Source organism: Musa acuminata, chromosome BXJ1-4 (assembly GCF_036884655.1).
Source record: "Musa acuminata AAA Group cultivar baxijiao chromosome BXJ1-4, Cavendish_Baxijiao_AAA, whole genome shotgun sequence".
Classification (NCBI taxonomy): domain Eukaryota; kingdom Viridiplantae; phylum Streptophyta; class Magnoliopsida; order Zingiberales; family Musaceae; genus Musa; species Musa acuminata.
In genome coordinates, this window is record NC_088330.1 from 4,107,244 (window position 1) to 4,126,400 (window position 19,157).

At 41.2% G+C, this 19,157-nt stretch overlaps 3 protein-coding genes across 4 annotated transcripts; 2 read left to right on the forward strand and 1 right to left on the reverse strand.

Annotated features, from left to right (window-relative positions):
* Window positions 1-48: 48 nt before the first annotated feature.
* Window positions 49-3,616, reverse strand: LOC103980626 (leucine-rich repeat receptor-like protein kinase TDR). The gene is made up of 2 exons (XM_009397074.3): window positions 651-3,616; window positions 49-569 (listed from the first exon to the last, which is right to left on the reverse strand). The coding sequence occupies exons 1-2, from the start codon at window positions 3,319-3,321 to the stop codon at window positions 166-168; spliced, it is 3,075 nt and encodes a 1,024-aa protein (XP_009395349.2). The 5' UTR covers window positions 3,322-3,616; the 3' UTR covers window positions 49-165.
* Window positions 3,617-10,494: 6,878 nt separating this feature from the next.
* On the forward strand, window positions 10,495-12,504 carry LOC103981555 (probable L-gulonolactone oxidase 6). Its single transcript, XM_009398307.3, has 3 exons — window positions 10,495-11,175; window positions 11,264-11,519; window positions 11,607-12,504. The coding sequence occupies exons 1-3, from the start codon at window positions 10,495-10,497 to the stop codon at window positions 12,419-12,421; spliced, it is 1,752 nt and encodes a 583-aa protein (XP_009396582.2). The 3' UTR covers window positions 12,422-12,504.
* Window positions 12,505-14,196: 1,692 nt separating this feature from the next.
* Window positions 14,197-18,387, forward strand: LOC135642420 (probable U3 small nucleolar RNA-associated protein 11). 2 transcript variants are annotated; one of them, XM_065158558.1, is made up of 9 exons: window positions 14,197-14,318; window positions 14,394-14,617; window positions 14,713-14,803; window positions 14,884-14,975; window positions 15,048-15,141; window positions 15,235-15,314; window positions 16,785-16,868; window positions 17,762-17,861; window positions 17,963-18,387. In XM_065158558.1, exons 2-9 carry the CDS (start codon window positions 14,562-14,564, stop codon window positions 18,053-18,055), a joined length of 690 nt encoding a protein of 229 aa, XP_065014630.1. In that variant the 5' UTR covers window positions 14,197-14,318; window positions 14,394-14,561; the 3' UTR covers window positions 18,056-18,387. The 2 variants fall into 2 exon arrangements, with proteins under 2 accessions (XP_065014630.1, XP_065014635.1); XM_065158563.1 differs by having other exon boundaries at window positions 14,207-14,318; window positions 14,389-14,617.
* Window positions 18,388-19,157: the final 770 nt, after the last annotated feature.

The window sequence follows — 19,157 nt, forward strand, 5'->3', positions numbered from 1 at the left end:
ATGTTAGGATGGTTTGCATGTATACATATTAACTTGAATTTAGCCATATGAATTGGAAAATAGAAGTTAATATTTCACGGTGATTGGTTTGTAGAGAGAACCCACGAAATAAAGAAAAACAAAAACCAGAATACACGCACTACACAAACACAAACATCTTCCGCGTCACTGTTGCAGCCGGGAAGCGCTGCCACCGAGGCCTTGATGCTGCTGCTGCTCGGCGATGGCCGCCTCCTTCCTGTTGGGCATTGCTTCTCTGAGCATGGAGAGCACGTCCCTCATCGATGGCCGGTCCTTGGGGTTCCTGCTGGTGCAGAGCAAGGCGATGCGGAGCACCATCATCATCTCTTCCATCACATCCTTGCAGCCCGCACCGGCGGACTGGTCGAGCACCTCCCACGAGCCTCCCCCTTCTGCCCTCAGCATCTTCCCCCTCACCCAGTCCACGATGCTGTTCCCCTCCCCGTACTCTGCCTCCACCGACCTTCTCCCGCTCACCATCTCCATCAGCACCACGCCGAAGCTGTATATGTCGCTCTTCTCGTCCACCTGAAGCGTGTACGCGTACTCTGTAGACCCAAGCCAGACAAGAAGGTTTAGCGCTTGCAATCATCGGATACCTCTGGATGCGACAAGGGTTGATTCATTACCGGGGGCAATGTAGCCGCAGGATCCAGCGATGACGGACATGGACTGGTTGGTGGTCCGTATGAGCTTTGCCACCCCGAAATCCGCCACCCGTGCCTCCATCTGCGCGTCCAGCAATATGTTGCTAGGCTTGAGGTCGCGGTGCACGATCACTGGTTTGCAGTCGTGGTGGAGGTAGCAAATGCCCTGCGCGATCCCGACCGCTATGCGGTACCGCGTCGTCCAGTCCAAGCTCATGCCGCAGCCCGCTCCTCCCTTTCCACCGCCGCTGCTGCTTCGGTCTCGGAGTAGGTCCTCCAGACTCCCGTTGGGCATGTACTCGTACAGCAGTAGCGTCGCCTCCCTGTTGGTACAGCAGCCTAGTAGCCGGACGATGTTGCGGTGCCTCACGGATCCCAGCACCTCCACCTCCGCCATCACGCCGCCTTTCCTCCTCATGAGCCTCCCCGCCTCCTTCTGCGGCCCCCAGAGCTTCTTTACGGCTATGACCTCTCCGCTAGGCATCTTCGCGCGGTGCACAATCCCCGTCGATCCCATCCCGATGATCTGGTCGCTTGACGACACACAGGCTGCAACATCCTCCGCCGTGAAGTTTAGACGCTGGAATGCCGTCATCCGCCACTGCCCGGGTCCCAGCTCCTCGTCGATCTCCTCCTCCCTTTGCTGAGTCCACCGAGTTCCGAGTATCAGAACGACCAACCCTGCTGCCACCGCTGCAGCAGCGATCCATACGATCGCCGCGCCTGCCGAACCCCGAGCGGTTTGCTGCGGGGCAGCCGTGCCTTCGACCTCACACGGCTTTCCCACCAGCTCGCCGCAGAGACCAACGTTTCCAGCGAATGCCGACGGGTGGAGGTTCCCGAGAACGGCACTGGCGGAAGGGACGGCACCGACGAGACGGTTAAAGGAAACGTTGAAGCTCTCCAGGGTGCTACAATTGTCGAACACCGGCGGAATGGTACCGGCAAGTGAGTTCCAAGAGAGATCGATGTCGGCTATTGATGGGAGCTGCGCCAGCTCCAGTGGAATGCATCCTGTAAGTCTGTTTCGGTCCAGTTTCAGATTTAGGAGCTTCTGACAGTGGCCTATGTCAGCGGGGATGCTCCCATTGAGCTCATTACCCTCCAGCTCGATCTTGTAGAGGTTCCGACAGCCGGAATCGAAGTCAGGTATCTTGCCGCTCAATCCACAGTAACTAGCCACGAGGATCTGAAGACTCGGCGCTCTCCAGATGGACTTGGGCAGCGGCGTCAGGAGCGGGTTGCCTGAGACGTTCAAGTACTCCAGTCGGGGGGCGTTTCCCAGGTCTTCTGGTATGCCTCCCGAGAGGCTGTTGCTGCTGAGGTCCATGTAGGTCAGGTTAGGCAATGAGCCAAAGCCCGTGGGTATGGGGCCGACGAGGCGGTTCCCCTCGATGCGCATGCGCCACAGGGACGTGCAATTAGCGAGTGATGGCGGAATCACCGAGTCGAAGAAGTTCGAAAAGAGGATGAGCCTGTCGAGCCGGTTCCCGTAGCAGAGACCTGGCGGGATCGGACCGGTGAGCGAGTTGGAAGACACATCCAGCTTCTCCAGCCTACCATGCACGCCAAGTTCCCTCGGGAGCTCGCCGGTGAGCGAGTTGTTCCACAGAAGGAGCGCTTGTAGATTCGGAAGCGTCCCGATTCCGGCGGGAATCTCGCCCGAGAGCTGGTTGTTCATGAGGCTGAGCAAAGTGAGGTCGAGTAGACTCGACAAGCCCGACGGAATTTGGCCGCAGAGAAGATTATCGGATAGGTCGAGCACCTTGAGAGCTCTCAGATCGGACAAACTCGCCGGAATTCTTCCGGAAATCCTGTTTTTGAAGAGGAAAAACGACTCGAGCTGGGTGAGGTTGCCGACTTCAGACGGCAACTCGCCGGAGACGTTGGCCGACGAGATGTCAAGGTAACGAAGATTCGTCAACCTCCCGAACTCGGGCGGGACGCCGCCTTGGTACGAATTATACCCAATCTCCATGTGCTCGAGCAGTGTCAGCGAACCGAGCTGGTGCGGCAGCCTCCCGGTTAGGAGGTTACCAGCGAGGTGAAGATAACGAAGCCGCGGCAAGCTGCCGAGCCCGAGAGGAATACCGCCTTCGAAGAAGCTCCCACCTAGGTTGAGATGCTCGAGCTGGCGGAGCTTCGTGATGCCGCGCGGCACCGGGCCTACGAAGCTGTTGCTGTAGGCGTCGAGGAGGGAGAGAGAGCGGAGCTTGGAGACGCCCGGCGGGAAGGTGGAGTTGAAGTCGTTGTGACTGATGTCGAGGGTCCGGAGACGGGTGAGCTCGAAGAGGAACGGAGGGAGGGGTCCGCCGAAGGAGTTGCCGCTGAGGTTGAGGTGGGTAAGGGACGAGGAGAGCAAGCGGATCTCAACGGCGATGGAGCCGGACAGGTTCTTGCGAGAGAGGTCGAGGGCGGTGATCCCACCGCTGGCGTCGCACGTGACGGCCGTCCAGAAGCACCACGGCCGTGGCTCACCGGATAGGTTGGCGGAAGGGTAGGAGGACCAGTCCCGTAGGGAGGAGAAGGGGTCGAGGAGGGAGGAGCCGAGGGAAAGGAGGGCGACGACAGGGAGCGGTTCTGCCGCGGCAGCTGCCGCGGTGGCGAGGAGGAGAAAGCAGAGGAAGGCGACGGTGCGTGTGGCGGCGGACATGGCGGGGGAGCGGAGGTGGCAGCAGCGCTAGAGGTGGTGGTGTGGATGGAGATAGGGTAGATAAAAGGAGAGGGAGGAGTGAGGTCTCTTTTTAGGAGTGGAAATGCTGCGGGGATGGGGAGCAGGGCCTGCGCCGTGGTCATCATTGGGTTAGCGCGGTGGGAGATGATCTCGTGCTCGGGTTTCATGCATGCTCAATCCCTTGTTCTTCTTCTTGTTCTTCTCCTTCTTCTTCTTCCTCTACATCACCTCCTCCTACTCGTCTTCTTTTCTTTTGCAGAATGGGAATGCGCTGCTGTACACTGTCTCTTTCGCTTTTTATTTTCATGCGCCTTTGTCTCTTTTATCATATGCATCGGCGGTGTGCAATCCATTCTGCTCGCTTTTTGGTTTCGGGTGGGGCAGCCGATTCGACTGCTCGTCCAGGCTTCGACTGGAATACTGTGGGGTGGTGCAGTCTTCCTCGTAAACAAATAGAATTCGTCTGTGTTGGGGTTTGACCGTGAAATAGGTCAAGAATATTTTATACGTCGGTTTAGGGAAACCTTCTCGGCGTTGTCAGTTATCACTTCCTTCGAATTCGTTATGTCAAACAATGACCCGACGACCGGAGGAGTCAACAGTCAACTTAATTTTCCATCGATATTTAGCATTGCGGGTTTGGTTTCACTGTTTCACCATTAATTTTCAGCATAGGATATTTGAAATTGATATTTCCGAGAATATCAAATTATATTTAAAATTTAAAATATAGCATTGGCAACGATAGAAAATAATTTTAAAATGATTATAGTACGTTGTGCCCTTAGATGTGCATTGATGTTAAAAGCGATTATGTGTATTTTTCAACCTCAATATAATCATGTTATATCGAATCTACGAGACATATGCATGCTACAATACAATTAATAATATATGGGGGACGAGGTCGATGATGTATCGATTATATAGTATCGAGATGTTATGTTAACTACGTGACTAAAGTGACGATCAGTTATAAATTTTAATTTTAGGTTTTGGTACATTCAAAGTAATTTTTACTAATTTTGTATATTTTATCAAATACTAAATTAAACATTCCTTAATGTTTTGAATCAAACCCAAAAAAAGAGAAAATTGTGAAAAGAGATTAATAGACCAAAAACCTAAACCAACTTTGTCTGAGAAGCAATACAGAAATATCGAAAAGTGAAGCTCTCCACAACCAAAAAAAAAAAAAGAAGCAAATTAGAGACTTACAAAAAATGAGTTAAATTGGCTGACATATTTAAAATATATCAAATGAGATTTTTACCTTAAGAGAATGATCACGAGAGCTAATCTTTTTAAAATATTTCTTAAAATAATTATCAATTTATGCCGATCAGTAGTTTTCTGATTTTTGATGGTATGTATAACTAAAAAAATTAAATTTATTGAGTATAAATCATTAATTCAAAATGCTTAGACATAAATGAATCATTCAAATCATCTTTCATTTTCGACTAAGATGCGTTCTGAGAGAGAAAGAGAGAGAGAGAGAGAGAGAGAGAGAGAGGGTTGAGGCGTGCTGTGGCAAGCGTGAATGATGTCTCGGAGAATGTGTGTAAGTAAGAAAAGTGGAAAGGGCGGAGGAGAAGCAGTGTTAATGCTGTCCGGATGCGTGCTACGGGGATGATGATGATGATGGTGATGATGATGATGATCTCGGTGGGGGCTCCCCTCCATGATTCGTTAAGGACGCCTCTTTTCTTCTTCGTCTTCATCATCATCATCCTCCCCGGCGTGAACCCTTTACCTTTATCGCGGGACCCACTCTCTCTCTCTCTCTCTCTCTCGATCGACCAAATTGCCCTTCGTCTCCTCTCCTTGCTTTTCCTTTTCTTTTCCTCGACAACCATTTCCACCCCTATTTGGCTCGTCGGGTAACGTGATGCCATGCCGACGTCATCTACGGGCCCACACGTCACGCATGCGTCAGCGCCACCTGAGATACATACATATCATGAGAGAATACGGTACGTGAATACTCTTAACTTTATGTCGTATATGTCGGACCGTATTATCAAATTGATCGTTTCGATTCAATTATTGGATCGGATGCATAAAAAAAAATCAAAATAAAACATTAATAATATAATTTATATAAAAAATATTTAACTTATTTTTTATTATTTATTTAAAATAATATTTATGTCTGATATGAAAAATAAATTAAAATCGATATGGTTCGATGTAATTACCACTAGTGTTTATGTTTGTAGTATTGGTTGATGATATTATCGATTTAATATTTTAGATTTGTATTATATATAATTATTAATAATTCTAATTTTGGATAAGAAAAATGGTATGCAATTTCAAGGTTAAAAATGACATCATTGCAGCACACACATTACAAGTAACATTATTGTATTTGAAGACCAAAAAGCTACCACTATATCACATCTTTTATCTGAACATTTATTTTATTTGTGGAGTAGCTATAAGCTTTAGACATAGTTTTTGTAAGGTTATTTGTTAGCTTGATTCCTGTCCAATATTAATGACATAAAATCCATATATATATATATATATATATATATATATTGTTACAAAAATCGATAAATAAATGGTAAATTTCATTTCATTTCATTTGTAAAAATGCATAAAAACACATGCAGTTAATTTACATTGCCATGATTAAACAAGCCATAAGAGGCATGAGAAGATTATCATACCCTATTATGACTAAAGAATTAGAATATTTTGATTATCCGATATAAAATATCGTCGATAGATTTTAGATTCGAGTCCCTTAAGATCATCTTATATTTAATTAAATATAATATTCATGGATGATATTAATTTTTTAACCGAATAATCAAATTATGTAATTAATTTCTTAAATAAGACATCGAGACACAGTATTGTTGCACTTACCAAACCTTTTAGGAAGCCATATGGAATTCTAAAGAGTTAATGATTGATGTTCTCATTAGAAATACATGAATCTTCTTTGTAGTGTGGATGTGGAAGTTTTTGAAAGAAAGTTTTAGAGGAACCATTGTGAATAGTTGAGACAACCATATTCATTTTTTATGCTTACGAGACCTAAGGTTAGATTATAATATATTGGTGTTACCAAGATGCAAGCCAAGGTCTTCTTGATACTTCTCCTCATGGTAACCTAGAAAATGAGCTTCTTATTCCAAGGAACTTTATGTTTTTATTAGAAATATTAATACTCGATGAGATAAATGAGAGATCCATGGAGAGAATAATCTCATATCATTAAAGATTAAATATCATTAATCTCATATATATATATATATATATATATATATATTTCTGATTAAATTAGTGCCTATATATATATGCTAAAATTGACCTATTTGATTTAAACTCATTATTACTATATTTATAACATGGTATCAGACTCAGTGGATAAAAATTGATTAGGATGAGTTAAAAGAAAAAAGGTTTGAGTCATCATAATGGGTGGATCGATCCTATCATCCGAAAAGATACGAGGAAGATAATCGATTAACATATGAATAGGGAAAGATGTTAAAATTATTTATATGTGTGAGATAAAAAAAGGAGATTGAGAGGATATATGTTTGATTTGGGTGGATCGATCCTAAATGATAAGAGGAAGTTAATCAATCAACACATGAATAGGGAAAAATGTTAAAATTATTCATATGTGTGAGATAAAAAAAAAAAAAAGAGATTGAGATGATAATCTCATATTGCTAAAGATTGAGAGAGTCAATATATAACAAGTTTGATCGGTAATACTAAAGTTTGTGCTTTTGGGTTGAATTAGTGTCTTTGATCTTATATATACTAACATTGACTAGTTTGACTCAAACTCATCAATACTGTATTTCTAACTTTCATTTGTATTGGTTAATCCTCCTAAGGTGCTTTGAGCTCAACATATACTAGTTATAAAAATAATTTTATAAATAACCAAAAAGAAAAAAAAAAGAAAAAGAAAAAAGAAGAAGGGTATGATACCAAGAAGCCAGTTAAAAACGAGTAGACACGGTACTAAGAAGCCAGTATGGTGAACAATTACAAGCTTTTGAATTTGTGGTTGTTGAGCAACGATTTGCTACGTAAAAACCTTGTGGTGGAGTATTCCTTAATAGAATTGACTTTTTATTTAGGTACTTTATCATTATTTCATATTAGTAATCATGGTTAAGTCATGTGGCTACCTATTATTTTTTTATTTATTTTTTTATTTAGGATGGGCCATTAATACTATAGTAGGGGGTGCATTTTAATCTAATGAATGGGTTCAAAATAAGGAGAACCAAGAAGTGAAACTTAAGGGTGTGCTACCACTAGTAGTTTTTCTTTTCAATCCTAGTTTACTATGAATGAGATGGAAGACGAGCTAATGAAGTGATTTAGGATGGAACAAGAGTAAGTTTAGAATGCATCGAGCAAAAGATTTGTCATTTTTTATTTATTGGTTAAAACATGATGAATAGTACTTTAGATTGAATAATGAATCTATTAATTTAGTATCGATAATATTACTTAACTTAAAAGTCAACGAGTTATGATAAACTAAGATGATATAAGAAAATTAAGAGAAAAACACATAGGATTGTTAACTTTTTAAGTTAAGTACCGATAATATTACTTATCTTGGAGAAATAATTAATCTGGTTCAATTATCGAATTATAATAAGCTTAATTGGATCGAGCAATAGGTCAATTTACTAGACCTTAACAAATTATTAACTACTGTTATCCTAACTTAAGAATTAATCTAAGTATATTAGATTAATTATTGGATATAATGATGGTTGGAGTCAATCCCATTAACAACTTTGACAATAGTTGGATCCGGTCAAACTTTTCCTAACCCAAATCTCCTCGAGAGTGATTCCCATCAAGTGAAAGTGACTTAAAGGGGATTATAGTGTTTCTATAATCATCTCTTTGCGTATTATGAAGAAGATTCAAATTACAAACGGCAAGAGTATGCCAATGGTGCAATTAAATTCTCCAAGTCTAGACTTGAGAGCTTAATTTAATTGTGTAGATCATAATGAATCAAAACAAAAGAATTTAATGTCATTCTTGCCGAAATATCGACGGTTTATCCTTTAAAATGTAGTTTGAATAGCCTCTTTTGTTTGGTTAATGAGATCGCTATAGTTTCAATTTTTCCGAGGATGATACATATAAGCAATAAGGTATACATTTGATGGTTGAGTCTCAGTTAGCGTCATGGATTCAAGTGATGGCAAGTGATATGGGCAATTGATCCGACTTTTTTGTTTTTCTAGTTTTTATAATGTCTAGAACCCTTCGAAGACATGAAATATTCGTATCTTATATCTCTAAATATAAAGTAAGAAATTCTCGTTGATAGAAAAGATAGAAGATAAAAATTAAAGATAGAAGAACCTGTATTCCTGATATGTTTTTCTTATTTATACAGATTAATATGGAAGATTTTCTTCAACAAAGCAATAAGATTTTCTCGTAAAGTTGACGAAATCTTATTTGCTATCATACATATTGATGAGGGTAATAATGACGATAAGACTCGGGTTGACGTCAGCTGCCTCAGATGATGCCTCGCGCCTCTGTTAACTTGACAGCATCTGGTCAACGCTGACTGGAACGCCAACCGAGGCACATTAACATCCTGTTCAGGCTCGATCCTTCACGCCACGCCAACGTCGATGTCAGACGTTACCGGAAGTACGATCCTACTCCCTACGAGCGGGCACATCAGGCAATGATAACCTTCACTATAAAAACCCTCGCGCTTCGAGGAAGAAAAGGAAGAAAGAAGGGAGGACAACCAAAAAACCCCCTTTGACTATTCACTAACTTGATCGTCGAAGGGGTCAGGTCAAGCTCTCCCGACCCGACCTATGTGCAGGTGCGAAGACAGAGGCCTCCCACTAAACGCCCAGACGAGGAGCCCCCTCTCGGAGGAAATGATGACCCCTTCGCGATCGGACCACCGCAGTCGGTCTTTTGTAGTCTCAAGGGTCGTCCCAAGAAGATCCCCCATCATTCGGACCCGAATCAAGCCATGTCGGCCCCCAGGCCACGGCTTAAAGTTGTTTACACCAACACATATCATAACCCGCTTCAGTAGATTCCTACAAAGGAATCTGGTAAGAGTGTGTTTCCGATAATTAAATTGGTTTCAATTTGTTGGTTGTGAGCGAAGAATTACCTGTAAATATAATGATTTCACGAGAATAGGGATCATATCAGTAAACACGTTTGCTTGTGCTACCGTTGTCTCTTCTCCCTATGGCCGGAGTGATAGGGCAGCTAATACACAAGTGAGAGTCTGTGGTTGTTGCTAATCGATTTGTTCTTGCTCTCCGAAGCCTCTATTCTCGTCCCATCTGTTGTCTTCTTACAATTAGTGCCCGAACATTAATATGATATGCTCGAAACCATGTCCATGGAATTAAGACTAATAAAATCCGGCCTGCACATAATGATTCAATGGAAGCTAGCGAACGAGTGTTGTTTGAGCATCAAATAGTAATATCCGGAGATTTAGAATCCCCAGAGATCTTAAGAAACCTTCTACTTCCAAAAGATCCTGTCATCCACCTGAGTCTGTACTCTTTCTTTTCTTAGATCTGCTGCTTCTCTTCTACTGCTTTTGGAGGTCAGCGTTCTAATCCAAGCTTCTATTAGTTTCCTTATTCCACGTTTATAGCGCATTGCTGTTTGTTGCTCGAAAAGAAGACGATCCAGCAATAAGATCTATTGGACAATATTAGTGCAGCATAACAAAGGATATAAAGCGATCCAACTTGTCGGTGGGAAGCTCCCAACCCACTCTAACATGAGTTGGAGAGCTCACTGGCATTCGACCTAAACCATACTTGTTCTAAGAGCGACAAATAGTTTGCCGCACATATACTAATCAATCCTTATGAGGAGATACTTTGTCGGACCTCAGAGAAGATGACTCTAACAATCGTCAACCCAGATAGATAGCAGATGCTACTTGCACTCATCCTTTGTCTTCTCTCGCACTGTGTTCCCAAACACAGCACAGTGTTAGGATCGGTGGAGGACCTCGTCCACCTGTTCTCAGTATGCGAGGTGGAAGCGCCACTAATGTAGTCATCATAGAATTTGCGTGCACGCCATCGTCTACTTAAGGGGAAGCCTCTGCTTCGTACTCGCACAGCTCGGTTCATCATGCAAGGGTTTAGGAGACTAGTTAGGGCCGGTCTCTTGCTGCACTGCCTCCTCCGATGGATCTATCTCGTGAACTCCAGTCCTCCACCCGATCCGGTGCAGTGCTCGTCAGGCACTTCCGACTGCACCGTCACCAACGCCTACGGGGCGTTCCCCGATCGATCCGTATGCTCGGCTGGCGATGTCGTGTATCCGACCAGTGAGGCGGAGCTTGTCAAGGCCGTGGCCGAAGCAGCAGCTTCCAAGAGGAAGATGAAGGTCGCCACGCGATTCGCGCACAGCATCCCGAAGCTGGCTTGCCCCGGCGGCAGTGACGGCCTCATCATCAGCACGCGGGACCTCAACCACATCGTGAGCACCGACGTCGCCAAGATGACGATCACGGTCGAGAGCGGGGTGATGCTGGAGGACCTGATAAAGGCAGCAGCGGCGTCCGGGTTAGCGCTACCCTACACACCCTACTGGTGGGGCTTGACGATCGGCGGCTTGCTGTCGACTGGTTCGCACGGGAGCTCGGCGTGGGGGAACGGGAGTGCGGTCCACGAGTACGTGGTGGGCATCAGGTTGGTGACGCCGGCATCGGCCGCAGAGGGCTACGCCATGGTTCGGAAGTTGGAGGTGGGTCACCCTGACATGGAAGCGGCAAAGGTCTCGCTCGGAGTCCTCGGAGTTATTTCGCAGGTACGCTGGCTCACTCGAACTGCATCAGATATGAGTGCAGCTCAAGATTACGTATGAAAGAAGCTGTGAGTCGTGTGCCGTGTGTCAGGTAACGCTGGCTTTGCAGCCGCTGTTCAAGAGGTCCATCACATTCTCAAAATACGACGACGCAGATCTTGCAGAAATGGCTGTCACTTTCGGCAACCAGCATGAGTTCGCGGACATGGCGTGGTACCCGGGCCACAGCAAAGTTATCTACCGCATCGACGATCGAGTCCCCTCCAATGCTTCCGGCAATGGCCTGTTCGACTTTACAGGGTTTCGTTCCACTGTAACCCTAGCAATAGAAGTTAACAGATTGGCAGGTAATTGAACGTGGATCAGATTTGCATGCATGTCAATCTGAGAGCACTCATAAACGCTGTCTGTGATTCTTTCTAACGCACGAGAAGAGGAGAAATTGGAAGCAAAGGGAAACGCATTGGGGAAGTGCCTGGACTCCAAGCTCACCACATCTTTGATCTCGCTCGGTGGCTACGGACTGACGAACGATGGCTTATCGTTCACGGGCTACCCGGTGATCGGCAACCAGAACAGGCTTCAATCCTCGGGAAGCTGCATCCGTAGCCCACGCGACGCTCTCCTCACCGCTTGCCCTTGGGATTCCAGGCTCAAGGGAGAGTTCTTTCACCAGACCGCGGTCAGCATCGGCTTGTCCAAAGCGAAGGACTTCATCCTTGACGTGCAGAAGCTGAGGGACATGAACCCCAAAGCGCTGTGCGGCGTGGAGCTGTACGACGGCATCCTGATGCGCTACGTGAAGGCTTCTACCGCTTACCTCGGCAAGCAGGAGGACGCCATAGACTTTGACATCACCTACTACAGGAGCCATGATCCGATGACCCCGAGACTCCACGAAGACGTGCTAGAAGAGATAGAGCAGATGGCACTGTTCAAGTATGGCGGCCTCCCGCACTGGGGGAAGAACAGAAACTTGGCGTTTGATGGGGTGATCAACAAGTACGTGAAGGCCCAAGATTTCCTGCGGGTGAAGGATGCCTATGATCCCCAAGAACTGTTCTCCAGCGAATGGACGGATCAGGTTCTCGGTGTGAGGGGGACGACGACGATAGTGAGGGAGGGTTGCGCATTGGAAGGGCTGTGCATCTGCTCCGAGGACAGCCATTGTGCTCCTGATAAGGGCTACTACTGTCGTCCCGGTAAGGTGTACGAGGATGCCAGAGTTTGCACCCGCCTATCCAAATAGCACCTTACTTTTTGGCTGTTATCGAAAGATCTAAGTCGATGCAAAGAGCAAAGTATCAATCTGAAAGAATAGTCCATCAATCATAGTTGGAGCCAAGAGATTTGCTTGAGTTGTGTTGGAGTTTGAGATAATATAGGATTCATATAGTCTATTTTTGTCGAGAAGGGAGAGAAAAATTGAAAATAATAAAAAAATCAAGTATCAATAAATAAAAATATTTATAAAAAATCGATAACTTCGATAATTCTTATTTATATATATGTAGAAAATTATATTATTTATCACATAAAATCAATTTAAAAGATACTTGAATTATCTATTGCCACTCAAATCCAGTATATCCTCTCATACGAACATTTGTCTCTTTTTTTTTGTGTATAGATTATATATATATATATATATATATAAGATATTTATAAAAATTAAAAAAAATAATTTTATTTAGTTTTTTATTTTTTAAATGATCAGAAGAAAGGAAATGAGTACAACAAAATCATTTAATTTCCCAATAACATGTAACAAATCTTTGACTTATATTAACTATCACATCAACACATTTTGCTTTATTTTATAGCCCAATTTGGCTTCACTGAATTTGAGCCGTCTTTTTATTTATTTATTTATTTATTTATTTGTTTACTTATTTTATTTAAACAGCAAGCATCACTTGACTCTAATTCTACGTAGATTCTTTTCTGAAAGAAATGGGATGGTGGCAAAAGAAAAAGGAGAAGATGACAAGAGAGAGAGTGAGAGACATAAAAGACAAAAAAAGTAAAAGAATAATAAGTCATTTCGGCAACAAGGAATAAATAATAGTATTCAACGAAGAGGAGAGAGACAAAAGGAAAGGATAGAAGAGAGAGAATGACATACAAGTAATAAAGTGTGCATTGAGAAAGTGTTTTTTTTCCTAAAAATAAAAATAAAAAGTATCCATATTTAAAATAAAAGTATCATCATCAAAATTAAATTAATTATCTTAATTTTTTAATATGAGACTAATAAATAGTGTTATAGAGTAACGTAATTCGCGTTCAAAAAAACCAAGTGAATCAAATCTCTCATAAAAGAAGACTTAAAAGTGACATTTATAAATGCACATTTACTTTCTTTCTATACAAAAATTAAGCAAACATGAGAGTTGGAAGCAACAAAATTGTCATCCATCAATATTTATAGGATGCTAATATATTTTTTAAAAAAATTAAATTATCTTATGATATTATAAAAAATTAAGAAATTATCAAAATGATCCAATGAAAAACTAATATGATACATATTTTCTATAAGATGAAATTTTAATATTTTATTTTTAAAAATGTATTTGTGTGGTTATAATTTTATTTATTATATATTTGGGTCATATGGATTTTTTTTTAATTATTTTTAATTTAAACAATTAATAAAATATAATATAAATATAAATATTAAAAATATAAATTGATTATAAAAATATTAAATAAAAATTTAAAAATATAATTTTACCAAACAATACTTACGTCAATCTATTGCTTATCGAACATTAAAATATTCTATAATTATACATTTATTCAAACTTTTTTCTTCAATTATAAATTAAAAATACAAACCAGATATGTGAATAAATGAAGAAAATAATAATAACATTAATCGAAATTTCTTTGCTAGCGTTGACCAGTACGTTGACATTGTCAATTAACCGGACCATAATTGGACCAAAGAAACGGCTCAATAGGCCGGGCCGGGCCGGGTTAGTTAATGCCCATCAATCGGACGGTCATCCTCCGGACGGTGCGGGCTCCTCTTTTGGGAACGCCAGATTAGGTTTCGGGCAACAAAGAAGCGGTCGTCTGCGGCTCTCTCGTCGTCTGCTCTTTGGAGTTCGCTCGGCACCCCTGCTTCACCATCCGCTTAGGTACGCTTTTTTTTATCTCTTTTCGATCTCTGGGTTTACATTTATGGGTTCTCTTTTGCTTTGGATGCAGAACAGGCTAAAATCTCAGTCAGAACCAAAGTTTCAGATTGGAGACGGAAGAAGGGGTTAATTTTGTGCCGTTCCTATCTCCTGATCGGTCACGGCTCGTCGCTGGACCTCTTCCCTTATCGTTTTGTGCCCTTCAAGTAATTCTATCATCTCGGACTGAGGAATCGAACAACCATGTCGTCTCTGAGGAACGCTATCCCTCGAAGGACTCACAAAGAGCGAGCTCAGCCGTATGTGAACTTTCTTGGATTGTTCCTTTGTTTTCTTTTCTTTTCCTTTTTCCTACGCTCACGATTGCGATAATTTGCGCTCGTTCATATGACAGCCAACAAAGGAAGAAGTTTGGGCTTCTCGAGAAGCATAAGGATTATGTCCTGCGAGCACGGGCATTCCACCAGAAGGAAGATACTCTGAGGGTGAGAAGCTTTTGTTTCCTCCGCGTGTTATTTGTGGCTTTGGGGTCTCATGTGTTGGTCTCATGTGTTGCATCTATCAGAAATTAAGGGAGAAGGCAGCTTCTAGAAATCCAGATGAGTTCTACTTCAAGATGGTTAACACACGAATGGTTGATGGGATTCATAGACCCAAGTAATCCTCGATATCTAACCCTTGATTGGCTAGATTTCATTAATATAATAATACTGACACAATGTCCTTCAGGAGCGAAGCAAACAAGTACACACCGGAGGAGCTCATGCTGATGAAGACACAAGATATTGGATATGTTCTTCAGAAAGTTCAAAGTGAAAAGAAGGTTCAATCGTTAAATCACTTTCTATTTTGCCTATAGCGATTGATGGTACTATGGGGCATTCAATTTCTTATTATGATTGTTTGTTCATTGTAGAAAATTGAAAGATTAAATTCTGCCCTTCATACACTGGATCATCAGCCTGAGAACAAGCATGTGTATTATGCAGAGGATAGGTATGCCTGAGGCCCATGCCGTTTCTTGGTGTTGAATATTATAGGAGCTCACATGAATTGCAGGCGATGGATTATCATTGTCCATGTAGAGCATTGAGGGCTATATGATTTAGTATATATCTGGTCTTTCAAAATACTTGGTTGCCGAAATGAGTTAAGAGAAAAGGCTCTTTTTCTTTATGATCTTATGTTACTCATATAATAAGCCATCTGGTTGACATCATTGGGATTTCTTGATTTTGCCTAATATAACTACATCACTTGCTTGCCAGTATGTTGTTTTTTCTTTTATGTTCTCATGAAATATAACTAAATTACTAGCATCCTGTGGCCCTTGTGGATCAGCGGCCAGATAAAAGAACATTTGGTCAACCCATGTAGAAGTTATTTGATATGATAGTCTAGCATCCTGCTTGTTTCAATCAATGACAACTGGACAAATATGTGATATATATTTAGCCTTTAACTTTGAGGTTTAATTATAGGAAACATGTGTACTGGAGTTATATTGTAATGTATAGTTGATGAGTCCTAATGGCCCGCCTCAAAAGGCGCATCAAGGGGAGGAGTGTTGGGGGTTTTTATGACCTTGGCTCTCCAACTCTTTTACCTATTTGGCTTTAAATGTTGCCTCATCAGAGCCCTTGTTTGGGGACCCATCAAGGTTTCTCCAGCTTGGATGAGCCATCATTCAATGAGATCCTTCACCAGGCCATCACCTACTCGGGCTTGGGTGCCCACAAGGTGTTATCCTATCTGAGCTACGTCCTACATGTCTTTGTCCTTTTTGGGGTGTCTCTCATGCAATGTGTCGAGGAAATGAGGCTTGAGGCTTTTATAAGGTCTTGGTTCTCCAATTCTCTACCTGATATGAGATTAGATATGGATTAATTTATTTATTCTTTTTGCTAGTGCAAACAAGATAAGTTTAAGAAAAATTGTGCAAATATACTATGGTCCTTTGGGTAAATTGTAAAATCTAAAATATAAAAGTTCAGCAACAATATAATAGAGTGCTAGATTAAGATTGTTGATACATATTTGACACCTGGGAGCCACCTTGATTGGGGAAAATGTAGTTAGTAGGTTATTCATTAGCTTGTCACAAGGCAGCTATTGGTTATGCCCAGTAATAACAAGTAGGCCTAAACTAAGGTGCATAATTGTTTATCCTCTTGGTAATAAGGGGAGTTCTGCCATGAAGTTTAGCTAATCTGCTTGACAGTTTAAAGATGAGATAAAGCAAAGTGTACAGAATTAATATGATTAGTTGTCATCATTATAATTTGTAATGTATGTTCACAAGCTTTGGTTTTTTCCAGTTAAAGAACATATTGTTTTTTCTATGTAATTCATGTGGTTTCTATATCTTATTTTACCAATAACGTATAGTTTTCTCTTTATAGTTGGTCTCTTGTTTCTATCTTATATTTATTCTAAAATTTTGCTTCACCCCTCATTATGCAACAGAGAAGAAGTCAAAGAAATACAATCTAGACAATTGGAAAAGAAGGATTCACTTACTTCTGTAAAGGTTCCAGGTCGTATAAAAAAGTAAGTGAAATTTGATATTGGATTTTCTGATGAGTTTCCATTTATGCTCATAAATATTCAATGATATTTTCTGGATATTAAGTTTGTTTATTACTAGTCATTAGTAATTGAAGTCATCCATCCAGATGAAGTATTGGGTTATATTTATTGTTTAAAATCCTTTTGAACTCTCAAACCAGGGGGTGTTGTTTGTTGGAAGGTTTTTTTGTTGAGGGGGCGTTTGGTTTCCCACTGTTATACATGCCTGCAAATATAGTTGTAGGCAATCACTTGCCTATAAGTTGGGGTGGTGTTGCTGTTGTTTGGTAGTCTGTATATGTGGTTGGGCCTTGCACCTGCAAGAACAATTCGATTCCTTTGTTCCATGCAAATGGAGTAATATGGTAGCTCTCCTAACTGGAGCACGATATTATTCTCATGTCATCAATGATAACGTAAATATATATCACTCATCAAATATAGATTTTTTTATATGTAGGGTTATCTTTTGTATTTTGCTTTATTTTATGCTTAATGGTGATGAAAGATCTATGTAGCTGATCCCGAATAATCGTAAAATTACATCTTTGTTCTTGTATATTTTATCATTCTATATTTATATATAGTTTATTTTATTGTAATATTATATATAACTTAAGTTTTGATGACATTTAAAACTTACATATTATGAAGTTACACCTTTTGCCAGCAAACTTAGATGAAGCCTATACGTCTGGTGTAAGTGCCAGAAGTAAATCTTTAACTAGCCTATACGTCTAATTTTTCTTTTATTTTTGTAAAACTTTTCTTTTTTTATTTTGGCGTCTGGTGCTTGTCATTCTGTGCCATGGTGCTTTAATATGTATGATGCTTTACCTTAGCTTTTCTGATGTTTACGGCTCTCTCATTCCCAGGAAAACAGCTGCATCTTACAGAGAACTGGAAGCAAGGCAGAAAAGGGTTCAAAACCTGGAAAAGCTCTACTCCGATATGGCCTTGCAAAAGGAATTGCAGGTTACTGATTCTTGTATTCTCATTTAGGAATAAGGTGCATGCAGGTCATTAACTTAAATTACTTGGAGCAACTAAGGTGTATTCTGTCTTTCATGCTGCAGAAATCTGGCAGAAAGCGTAGACTTCGTGAAGATGAAATTGTTCAACCGACGAGTAGACCCGTGTATAAATGGCGCACAGAACGCAAGCGTTAGATTATGTTCACCGTCGTCGACACTAATTTGATGATACCCATCTTTATGAAACCAGTGGTTGGCTCCAGGAAATAGATTGATCCAAAGAACCTGCGCAGGTTCAGCTGGAATTTTCCTTTTTTCTCTCTATCATGTTACCCGGATCTCTTTGGGGGCTGATTCCGAATCAAGAATCTTACTTTCCCTACTCGTTCTTTTTTAGTTCCTTTCACCCTTTGGGTGCTTGAGAGAAGAAAGGAGGTCGAGGTGGACCTGTGTGAGTATGGGTATATGTCTGGATTCGAATCATACATACTTATTTGCAAGATATATACCTTCGGCTTCGAATTTAATCCTCTGTTTTTATTTATTTATCCATCTAATTATCAGTCACATACATTAATCGAAATATAAATATTCCCAGAACAATATATTCTTACTTCTAGAAATGGCCACTCTCATATTAGATTTGCATATTATCATTTCACTTGGTTACAAATAAAAAAAAGTGTAGGAAAAACAAAAATAAAAAGAAAACAACAAGCGTGGTTATTAAACCTAGAAAATGAGCAGTAGTTTGATCAACCGATTAGATCATCCGTGTATAGAACTCAAGCAAGCAAGATAAATCTTCAAATACAAAATTAGTAGTTTTGGTAGCTTGAACGACCAATCCTTTTTCGATAGAATAATTTACGTTCATAAAAATATATATAAAAAACAATTTAAGTCAATCTCAATATGTACTTTAGATATATCTTCCTGAATTACATCTCACAATAATAACTAACTACGGTGGAGGTTATATGAAGATGATAGACAACTACAGTAAGAAAATGACAACACCATCATTATTTCTTGTATCAAAGGTATTCTTATGCTCCATCATAATTAATGCAAGTCATTCTCATCTAATCATGCTTTCGATTTTATTCTTAAAAAAGAACATGTAATACTCTGGAACATGGTCTTCTGGACATGAGAAGGACAATGGACCTCTCCTTTTTTCTTTGCCGTCTTCCCCATGTCGTCTCTCCTTACATCGTCATCGACCTCTCTTGTTGCCTCTCTTCTATGGAAAAGCATTACTCTTTGATGTTGTTATAAGACATTATCAATAAAA

Bases quoted from the DNA above. Each gene is read 5' to 3' on its own strand.
- LOC103980626 (XM_009397074.3), bottom strand. From the start codon at position 3,321: ATGTCCGCCGCCACACGCACCGTCGCCTTCCTCTGCTTTCTCCTCCTC. The intron at 570-650 runs GTAATGAATCAA...TTGGGTCTACAG, and splicing joins CTGCGGCTACATTGCCCCCG to AGTACGCGTACACGCTTCAG.
- LOC135642420 (XM_065158558.1), top strand. From the start codon at position 14,562: ATGTCGTCTCTGAGGAACGCTATCCCTCGAAGGACTCACAAAGAGCGA. The intron at 15,315-16,784 runs GTATGCCTGAGG...ATTATGCAACAG, and splicing joins GTGTATTATGCAGAGGATAG to AGAAGAAGTCAAAGAAATAC. The intron at 17,862-17,962 runs GTTACTGATTCT...TTCATGCTGCAG, and splicing joins CCTTGCAAAAGGAATTGCAG to AAATCTGGCAGAAAGCGTAG.
- LOC103981555 (XM_009398307.3), top strand. From the start codon at position 10,495: ATGCAAGGGTTTAGGAGACTAGTTAGGGCCGGTCTCTTGCTGCACTGC. The intron at 11,176-11,263 runs GTACGCTGGCTC...GCCGTGTGTCAG, and splicing joins TCCTCGGAGTTATTTCGCAG to GTAACGCTGGCTTTGCAGCC. The intron at 11,520-11,606 runs GTAATTGAACGT...ACGCACGAGAAG, and splicing joins AGAAGTTAACAGATTGGCAG to AGGAGAAATTGGAAGCAAAG.